We start from the raw sequence: 10,514 nt of genomic DNA on the forward strand, positions 1-10,514 counted from the left end.
ATTCAGTGATGGCAATGCCATTGAATGTCAATGGGAGATGCCTAGATTCTGTCATGTTGGAGATGGTCGTTGTCTGGCGTGTGGCGTGAATGTAACTTGCCCCTTGCCAGCCCAAGCCTGAATGTCTCACTACATTTGGACATGGACTGCTTCAGTGTCTGAGGAGTCGCTCACGGTGCTGAACATTGACCAATCATCTGCGAACATCCCCACTTCTGACCTTATGATGGAAGGAAGGTCATTGATGAAGCAGCTGAAGATGGTTATACGTCAATTCTATTGACTGATGGCATTACGGAAAGTTTATCTGCCTTGTACTCCAAATCATTAAGACTAATAATAGATCCACAGAGAAAAGATCAAAACAAATTTAATCATATGTACATTTATGACATTCACATTGACACATAGAACAGTAATATTTACAGAAGAGGTTGTGATGCGCTCCATCCGATAGTATTCAAGCCACTTCCTATGATGGCCCAATGTCATTTCCCCCAGTATGTGGGGCATTGCTACAGTGGCCTGGTTGAGGTGGGGGTTTAAAAGTGAGGTACAGACACAAGACAGAAGCTGGGTGAGAAGACAGGAGGAGGAGTGACAGAGGTGATAATGGTGAGGAGCTCCTGGGTTTGATGCTTGGCGTGAGGGTCGACCTGAGCCTCAATCTCAGTAACAGTCAAAATCAACCAACCACAGCCTCCTGGGCACTGACTGTCTTATACGGTGCAGGTAAAGCCACGCCTTGCGTCTGTGGCAGCTGAGAAGCTATCAAAACCCCTCCCACCACCCTGTGTAGACTTATCCTCACACCTATGGTGAGCAGTGCTCATAACATGTGATCCTTTATGACTGGCTGTCCCACCGTTTCAGCTGGGAGACAGGCTTGAAAGAAAACTGGGAAGACATTTCCTTGCACTTGGGAAAACTGAATGCTCTGGGTGCAGTTACAGGGGGAGGGAGCGAAGGTTACACATTCTCACAGAACTCCTTCCAGCCATTAATCTAAATGTTGAGTGGCTCGCTCACAGGCATGCACTCTATCATCACCCAAATTTCATTCCTGAATTCACTGATTCAACGGCACCAAGAATACCTGGCATTCATTGAATGAATAGAGGGCAGCACAGTGGTTAGCACTGTCGCTTCACAGCACCAGGGTCCTAGGTTCGATTCCCGGCTTGGGTCACTGTCTGTGTGGAGTCTGCACCTTCTCCCCGTGCCTGCGTGGGTTTCCTCCGGGTGCTCCAGTTTCCTCCCACAAGTCCCGGAAGACGAGCTTGTTAGGTGAATTGGACATTCTGAATTCTCTCTCTGTGTACCTGAACAGGCACTGGAATGTGGCAACTAGGGGCTTTTCACAGTAACTTCATTGCAGTGTTAATGTAAGCCTACTTGTGACACCAATAAAAATTATTCTTATAGAACACAATGGCTTACAAAGTAAAAAAGTGTCTACATATATACATATACACATATATACATCTACATATACGCATATACATATATATATATACATATACATATATACGTATATACATCTACATATATACATATACATATACATATTATTTCATACAGGATGTCTTTCTCTTTCAAAATTAAGTCTACAAAATTACGAGGGGCATGGACAGAGTGGATAGTCAGAGTTCTCTTTGTTCTTTGCATAGCAGAAGAATATATATTGCTCCTTTTTTCACTGTGTGCCCTCGCCTATTAGATGAAGTGCGCACTGACCCCACCCAACAGCTACATGCTCGGACTGTACATTTTATCAGTTACACTCCTCAAGTCTGAAAGTGGTGGATAGCGATGCCAGACTTCCCATGCGAGGCAATGGCAGCCTCTTCACCTCTATGGCTACTGTATGAAACGGTCTTAGGGAGCGACAGTAACTTGGAGCAATCGTAGGGTGAACTCATGCTAGCCTGTGGGAAGTCAGAAACCCTTCGGCATCTTCATGTTAATAAGCAAGGGGAAGGTGGGGGGAGGGCGGGTAGTTTATGAGCCGATGACTCCACCTATGGATCACAGCAAGGGCTCATGGAATTACCCCTCAATGTTCCTTTGTTAAGGTGAGGAATGTCAGTATTGGGGAATGGAAGACCTTTGGGAACTTTCCGACGACACTCAGCACTCACAGGTGAGGTACTGCACAGGATAGATGCAAAGTAAAGCTCTCCCTCTGGTCTGCTCAGATCAACAACCCTACAGTTTGCATTTCCTGTCACCATTACCTGTCACCATAGTGTCTAAGCGAGGGTACTTTACTATTGTGGGTCCAATGTCCACTTTGAACTCTGGGTCTTGACCACTCAAGCTCATTGCCTACTGGACCACTGTAGCCAGCAGGAAGAGTTGAAACTGGACCCAGGTCGCAGAGAGACAAGGGCACTGACCCTATGATCCAGTCCCCCATGAGGATTCACAGCTGGGCCCGTAGTCCTCAGCACTCTCAAGGACGGAGGAACCGCTTGATAATACAATTCTGATTCGTGTCTTCAAGCTGTGACTGACAACTTGTCGAGTTGATCTTCACGCAGTCTCCTACAAGATCTGCCGTGGCCAAGAAAAGAAGTAAAACTAGCCCAATGGACAACGGGGATTCGCGATACTTCCTTCCCCAGCCGTCTAACTGACCAGGAATGCGCCAAAAAAACTGGATCCTGCAGCCATATCAACCCAGCTGACGTTGCTGACAGTCACAAATATTCTGTCGTGGTAGTTGAGTTGAAACACTCCGCCCTGGTAAATGGAATGCAACTCATATTCCCTGTTCCGAGCCCAGCATATTGTCCGGGTGTTTTTCATTAAGAGAATAGGTTCAGGGTAGGCAGTATTCTTGTAGATATACTGCACCATCTGAGTGTTTCTGGAAACTGACAGCGAGTCAGCTGGGCTGGAGTCTGCAGCTTCGCAATATCGGAAGTAGGTCTGGCCATAGATGTAATAGAGTCCAGTTTTCGGGATAATCAGCTCTCCATCTTTGTATTCCACACTGTGCAGGAACGCTAGCCCTCTCTCGGGATCCCAGGTGCGGATTTTCTGTCCTTGAAGCTTCCTTGACACTGGACCTGCAACATTAACACAGTAAAAGCTGAGTGACAACAGGCTCGAGTAGGCCAAAGATCTATCGGCAATGGCGAGCGGAGCATTTAATCTCTCGAGTTTAGAAGAAGGGGAGGCGAAGTCATTGAGACGTAGTGAAGGAGGTTGATAGGGTGCATTCTGAGCGGTAGTTTCTAATAGCTGGGTAACCTGAAACACAGGGTGGCCCAGTCTCAGGGTAGGAGGGGGGGGTCGATCATTTCGGATTGAGATGAGAAGTCTCTTCACTCAAAGGGTTCGGAATCTTTGAGATTCTCTCCCCCCAGCAGGTTGAGGACGGTCGAGTGCCTCTCAGGTGGCGATGGGCAGATCTTTGGTCTCTCTCAAAGTGGCCTGGAGAGTGAAGTTGAGGCAAAAAGATCAGCCGTGATGGCATTGGTTGGAGGAGCAGGCTTGATGGGCCGAATGGTCTGCACCTGCCCCTATCTCTTTTCGAGTGGAATCTTCCCAAGGCAGCAGAGGCAGGTTTGGGGGTGGGGACATGAAGTTTTTTTGAAGCTGGATGCTAGAGTGGCTTCCCAACACGCTGGGGTCTCTGGGAAATCCAGCAGGAGGCACTGTCCCTCACACCGCTGGCCTCTATTTTTTACATTTTCGCCGCACATGGGGGAAGGCCTCCATTTTGAAGGGTTCTCATGTGTTCCTCCCTACCCATCGGCGCCACCTCCCCAATGGGACTGTCCTCCACTCAGTGCTGCAAGCACCCCCCCCTCCAGAATCATAGAATTTACAGTGCAGAAGGAGGCCATTCGGCCCATCGATGTCTGCACCGGGGACAGCGGATTCTGAGGTAGGCCGCTTTGTCAGCTGAGCACCTCCTTGACGATCCTGCTGCCGTGCTTCTGAGCCGTCCCGAAGCCTGAGGTCTTTCCATAGGGATTCCACCCACAGGGACAGGAGGGGGCCATTCAATCCTTCCGGAACATTCCAGCGTGCCGTTAGATTACACCTCATCTGCCTCTTAATTTCCCACCTTGTTCCTGAAAGCCGCTGTGCCCATGCGTAACAAAAATCTTCTACTCTCAGGATTGACATTTTCAAGTGACCTCCAGCAATGACAGCTTTCCCAGGAGACTCCCTCTTCCCTTTGTGTAAGGGACAGCTTCCTGATATCACTCCTGAAAAACCTGGCTCTTATTTTAAGGGACTGCCCTTTTGTTCTGGACTCTCCCCGTCAGAAGGAATAATTCCTCTCTACATAAACTATCAACATCTTTAATCGTTTTAAACTTCCCTTCGCCTTTTAAGGTTGAGGGTTTGCAACACCACCTCAGTTTAAGCACTCAGACTGGTTAGTGGTGAGACCTTATCTGCAACACAATACAGGTTATGGGCAACGTCAGCATTTATTGCCCATCCCTAATTGCCCTTAAGATGGGACATAAATGTCCTTATCTAAGAGTCAATCCTTATCCCATCTCTGGGGCGGGATTCTCCCCTACCCGGCGGGGCGGGGGGTTCGGGCGGGATGGAGTGGCGAGGACCACTCCGGGGTCGGGGCGCCCCAAAGGTGTGGATTTCTCCGCACCTTTAGGGGCCAAGCCCTCACCGTGAGGGGCTAGGCCCGCGCCGGAGCGGTTTCCGCTCCACCGGCTGGCGTGGAAGGCCTTTGGCGCCACGCCAGCCGGGGCCGAAAGGACTTCGCCAGGCGGCGGAAGTCCGCGCATGCGCGGGAGCGTCAGCGGCTGCTGACGTCATCCCCGCGCATGCGCTGGGGTGGCGGGGGGGGGGGGGGTTCTTCCGCCTCCGCCATGGTGAAGACTGTGGCCGAGGCGGAGGGAGAAGAGTGCCCCCACGGCACAGGCCCGCCCGCAATTCGGTGGGCCCCGATCGCGGGCCAGGCCACCGTGGGGGCCAGATCACCCCACGCCCCCCCCCAGGACCCCAAAGCCTGCCCGCGCCGCCTTGTCCCGCCGGGAAGAGAGGTGGTTTGATCCTCGCCGGCGGGACAAACATTCCAGCAGCGGGACTTCGGCCCATCGCGGGCCGGAGAATCGCCGGGGGGGGGGGGGGGGGGCGCTCGCCGACTGGTACGGCGCGATTCCGGCCCCCGCCGAATATCCGGTGCCGGAGAATTCGGCAACTGGCGGGAGCAGGATTCACGCCAGCCCCCGGCGATTCTCCAACCCGGCGGGGGGTCGGAGAATCCCGCCCCTGGTCTCCAACCTCTGTCTTGAAACATTTCTCAACCTAGGAATGTTCTCAGCTCTTGGTCAGCAGGCCATGAGTTCAATCAACTCTCCGGAAACGTCAGCGCGCAATCCAGGCTGAAAGGCTCAAGGCTAGTTGTGAGGGGCAATCAAGATACAAAACCCTTTGAACCAACAGATTGATCAATACCTCACCACTGTTTGTAGGAGCTCGCTGCGTGTTAATTGGCTGCTACACTTCCACAGTGACTGTGCTTCAAACGTACTTCATTGGCTAGAAAGCACTTTGGGACAGCCTAATGTCTTTTTATTGACTTTGATTGATTTGATTTATTGTCACATGTACCGAGGTCCAGTGAAAAGTATTGTCCTGCGTACAGTCCAGGCAGATCATTCCATCCACGAAAAACCATAGGACATGCATAAATACACAATGTAAATACATAGGCACAGGCATCGGGTGAAGCATACGGAGTGTGGTACTACTCAGTAGAGAAGATGTGTGAAGAGATCAGTTCAGTCCATAAGAGGGTCATTTAGGAGTCTGGTGACAGCGGGGAAGAAGCTGTTTTTGAGTTTGTTCGTGCGTGTTCTCAGACTTCTGTATCTCCTGCCCGATGGAAGAAGTTGGAAGTGTGAGTAAGCCGGGTGGGAGGGATCTTTGATTATGCTGCCCGCTTTCCCCAGGCAGCGGGAGGTGTACATGGTGTCAATGGATGGGAAGTGGGTTTGTGTGATGGACTGGGCGGTGTTCACGACTCTCTGAAGTTTCTTGCGGTCCTGGGCCGAGCAGTTGCCATACCAGGCTGTGATGCAGCCTGATAGGATGCTTTCTATGGTGCGTCCAACAAAAATTGGTGTGTCAATGTGGACATGCCAAATTTCCTTAGTTTCCTGAGGATGTATAAGCGCTGTTGTGCTTTCTTGGTGGTAGCGCCGACGTGGGTGGATGTGGGCTTCACTGGCCAGACAAGCATTTGTTGCCCAGCCCTAATTTCCCTTGAGAAGTTGGTGGTGAGCTGCTTTCTTGAACCGTTGGAGTCCATAATAATAATCTTTATTAGTGTCACAAGTAGGCTTACATTAACACTCTAATAACTTGATAGAGTTTTAACTAACTTGATAGAGTTTTTCGAGGAGGTCACTAAGATGATTGATGCAGGTAGGGCAGTAGATGTTGTCTATATGGACTTCAGTAAGGCCTTTGACAAGGTCCCTCATGGTAGACTAGTACAAAAGGTGAAGTCACACGGGATCAGGGGTGAACTGGCAAGGTGGATACAGAACTGGCTAGGCCATAGAAGGCAGAGGGTAGCAATGGAGGGATGCTTTTCTAATTGGAGGGCTGTGACCAGTGGTGTTCCACAGGGATCAGTGCTGGGACCTTTGCTCTTTGTAGTATATATAAATGATTTGGAGGAAAATGTAACTGGTCTGATTAGTAAGTTTGCAGACGACACAAAGGTTGGTGGAATTGCGGATAGCGATGAGGACTGTCTGAGGATACAGCAGGATTTAGATTGTCTGGAGACTTGGGCGGAGAGATGGCAGATGGAGTTTAACCTGGACAAATGTGAGGTAATGCATTTTGGAAGGGCTAATGCAGGTAGGGAATATACGGTGAATGGTAGAACCCTCAAGAGTATTGAAAGTCAAAGAGATCTAGGAGTACAGGTCCACAGATCACTGAAAGGGGCTACACAGGTGGAGAAGGTAGTCAAGAAGGCATACGGCATGCTTGCCTTCATTGGCCGGGGCATTGAGTATAAGAATTGGCAAGTCATGTTGCAGCTGTATAGAACCTTAGTTAGGCCACACTTGGAGTATAGTGTTCAATTCTGGTCGCCACACTACCAGAAGGATGTGGAGGCTTTAGAGAGGGTGCAGAAGAGATTTACCAGAATGTTGCCTGGTATGGAGGGCATAAGCTATGAGGAGCGATTGAATAAACTCGGTTTGTTCTCACTGGAACGAAGGAGGTTGAGGGGCGACCTGATAGAGGTATACAAAATTATGAGGGGCATAGACAGAGTGGATAGTCAGAGGCTTTTCCCCAGGGTAGAGGGGTCAATTACTAGGGGGCATAGGTTTAAGGTGAGAGGGGCAAAGTTTAGAGTAGATGTACGAGGCAAGTTTTTTACGCAGAGGGTAGTGGGTGCCTGGAACTCACTACCGGAGGAGGTAGTGGAGGCAGGGACGATAGGGACATTTAAGGGGCATCTTGACAAATATATGAATAGGATGGGAATAGAAGGATACGGACCCAGGAAGTGTAGAAGATTGTAGTTTAGTCGGGCAGTATGGTCGGCACGGGCTTGGAGGGCCGAAGGGCCTGTTCCTGTGCTGTACATTTCTTTGTTCTTTGTTCTTTGTAATGAAGTAACTGTGAAAATCCCCTCGTCGCCACACTCCGGCACCTGTTCGGGTACACTGAGGGGGAATTCAGAATGTCCAATTCACCTAACAAGTGTGGTGTAGGTACACCTGCTGTGCTGTTAGGGAGGGAGTTCCAGGATTTTGACCCAGCGACAGTGAAGGAACGGCCGATATATTTCCCAGTCGGGGTGGTGAGTGACTTGGAGGGGAGTCTCCAGGTGGTGGGGTTCCCAGGTATCAGCTGCCCTTATCCTTCTAGATGATAGTGGCCGTGGGTTTGGAAGGTGCTGTCTAAGGAACCTTGGTGAGTTCCTGCAGTGCATCTTGTAGATGGTTCACACGGCTGCCACTGTTCGTCGGTGGTGGAGGGAGTGAATGTTTGTGGATAGGGTGTCAATCAAGCGGTTTGCTTTGCCCTGTATTGTGTCGAGCTTCTTGAGTGTTGTTGGAGCTTCAGTCATCCAGGCAAGTGGAGGGTATTCCGTCACACTCCAGCCTTGTAGGTGGTGGACAGGCTTTGGGAGGGGTCAGGAAGTGAGATACTCATCGGATTCCAAACCTTTGACCTGCCATTGTAGCCACAGTATAAATGTAGCTAGTCAGTTCAGTCTGTGGCCAATGGCAACCCCAGGATGTTGGGAGTGGCCGTTGAACCATGTTGAACGGTGCTATATAAATGCAAACCTTTCTTTTTTTTCCGCCCTTCTCTTTGTTATCTCTCCAACCAACAGAATTTCAAAATCCCAAATTTAAGTAACATAACAAACAGGAGCTGGAGTAGGTCATGAGGCCATTCAATGTGATCGGGACCGGAACCTCTACCTCAACTCCGGTTTCTCAGCCAATCGCCACACCCTGGGGGTCCCTGGTGTCGAAAGGTTTCCGGGTTAGAGGTCGGCCATTTGGGACTGAGATGAGGAGCCACCTCTTCACTCAAAGGGCGGTGAATCTTTGGAATTCTCTGCCCCAGAGGCTGTGGAAGCTCAGTCACTGAGCATGTTCTAGACTTGAGGTCGATAGATTTTGAGATTTGCATTATCCTGCAATCAAAAATCAAATCAGAAGGTAAAACCGTGGCAAAGTTTAGGGGATGGGGGGGGGGGGGGGCGGGACTCCCCCGATGGCACGACGCCAGCGTAAAAAAATGGAGCAAACCACTCCGGCTCCGGGCCAACCGGAAGTTCCGGAATCCTCCGCACTTCCAGGGGTTAGGCCAGCGGCGGAGGGGTTGGCACCGCGCCAACCAGCGCCGAAGGTTACGCCGGCGCGAGTTAGCGCATGCGCAGAACCGCCGGTGTGGTTCCGCGCATGCGCAGACAGGCCGGCGTATTCTAGAGCATGCGCAGACAGGCCGGCGTATTCTAGAGCATGCGCAGACAGGCCGGCGTATTCTAGAGCATGCGCAGACAGGCCGGCGTATTCCAGAGCATGCGCGGGGGGGTTTCATCTCCGTGCCGGCCATGGCGGAGCCCTACAGAGGCGGAAAGAAGGAGTGCCCCCACGGCACAGGCCCGCCCGCAGATCGGTGGGCCCCGATCGCGGGCCAGGCCACCGTGGCCCCCCCCCCCCAGGGTCGGATTCCCCCCCCCCCGCGCCCCCACAAGGACCGCTCCCGCCGACATACATGCCAGGTCCCGCCGTGTGGGCCATGTGTAACCCACGGCGGCGGGACTGGCCAGAAACGGACAGCCGCTCGGCCCATCGGGGCCTGGAGAATTACTGGGGGGGCTGCTGCCAACAGCCCCCAACTGGCGCCCCCCCCCCCCCCCCCCGAGGACCACACCAGCCGGCCTACCAGCCAGGTCCCACCATGTGGGTCCATGTCCATTTCACGCCGGCGGGACTGCCCAGAAACCGACGGCCACTCGGCCCATTGGGGCCCGGAGAATTGTCGGGGGGGGGGGGGCCGCTGCCAGGCAACAAATAGCTCAACTGATAGCAAATTGGCTAAAAATAGTCAGGGAGCGGAGGTAAGGGAAAGTTGTTCAGATAGGAGGAGGGCAAAGAACGGTGTTGCAATGGCCTTTATTATTCAAAATTTACATTTATGGTGCGAACAAGGGACCTCCATATTATTATTTGCAGATGATATCGAAGTAGCCAACATTAAAGAAGCTGCCAACGTTACTAGTGAAGGAACTCCGAGTGGCCATAACTCACCAGCCAGTGGGGTTGACCTGGTCTTGTAGTTCCCAGTCAAATGAGCAGCAATTTTTTGTACAGTTAGCCGTGCACCTGATTCCGACTGCGTCAGGGATGGGAGCAAACGAGACACTTCACCTGAAAGAAGCAGAACAAAGAGTTCATACATCACCTCAGGGATGGACGCAGTGCCGAATTTATCTCTATCCCTCCCTCCCTCTCACTCTTCTCCCTGCCTTTTCGTTCCACCCATTTCCACCCCCAACTTCTCTCATGAAGACGTTGGGTCACAATCATCATAGAATTTACAGTGCAGAAGGAGGCCATTTGGCCCATCGAGTCTGCACCGGCTCTTGGAAAGAGCACCCTACCCAAGGTCCACACCTCCACCCTATCCCCATAACCCAGTAACCCCACCCAACACTCAGGGCAATTTTGGACACTAAGGGGCAATTTATCATGGTCAATCCACCTAACCTGCACATCTTTGGGCTGTGGGAGGAAACCGGAGCACCCGGAGGAAACCCACGCAGACACGGGGAGAACGTGCAGACTCCGCACAGACAGTGACCCAAGCCGGAATCGAACCTGGGACCTGGAGCTGTGAAGCAATTGTGCTATCCACGATGCTACTGTGCTGCCCTTTGAATCATCATTCACAGAGGGCAGGGTTTTCCAATCACAACCGCCGGGGGGCAGGAAATCTGACCGGGTGGGACTGAAAAACCCCGCTCAGAC

The 10,514-nt window shown here is 51.7% G+C and overlaps 1 protein-coding gene across 1 annotated transcript; it reads right to left on the bottom strand.

Annotated features, from left to right (window-relative positions):
• Positions 1 to 354: 354 nt before the first annotated feature.
• On the bottom strand, positions 355 to 9,945 carry LOC140389469 (tumor necrosis factor ligand superfamily member 10-like). Its single transcript, XM_072473599.1, is given in 2 exon segments — positions 355 to 3,074; positions 9,795 to 9,945. Coding segments are annotated over 2 exon segments (642 nt in total). The 3' UTR covers positions 355 to 2,583.
• Positions 9,946 to 10,514: the final 569 nt, after the last annotated feature.

This window comes from Scyliorhinus torazame, chromosome 14 (genome assembly GCF_047496885.1).
Source record: "Scyliorhinus torazame isolate Kashiwa2021f chromosome 14, sScyTor2.1, whole genome shotgun sequence".
Lineage (NCBI taxonomy): Eukaryota > Metazoa > Chordata > Chondrichthyes > Carcharhiniformes > Scyliorhinidae > Scyliorhinus > Scyliorhinus torazame.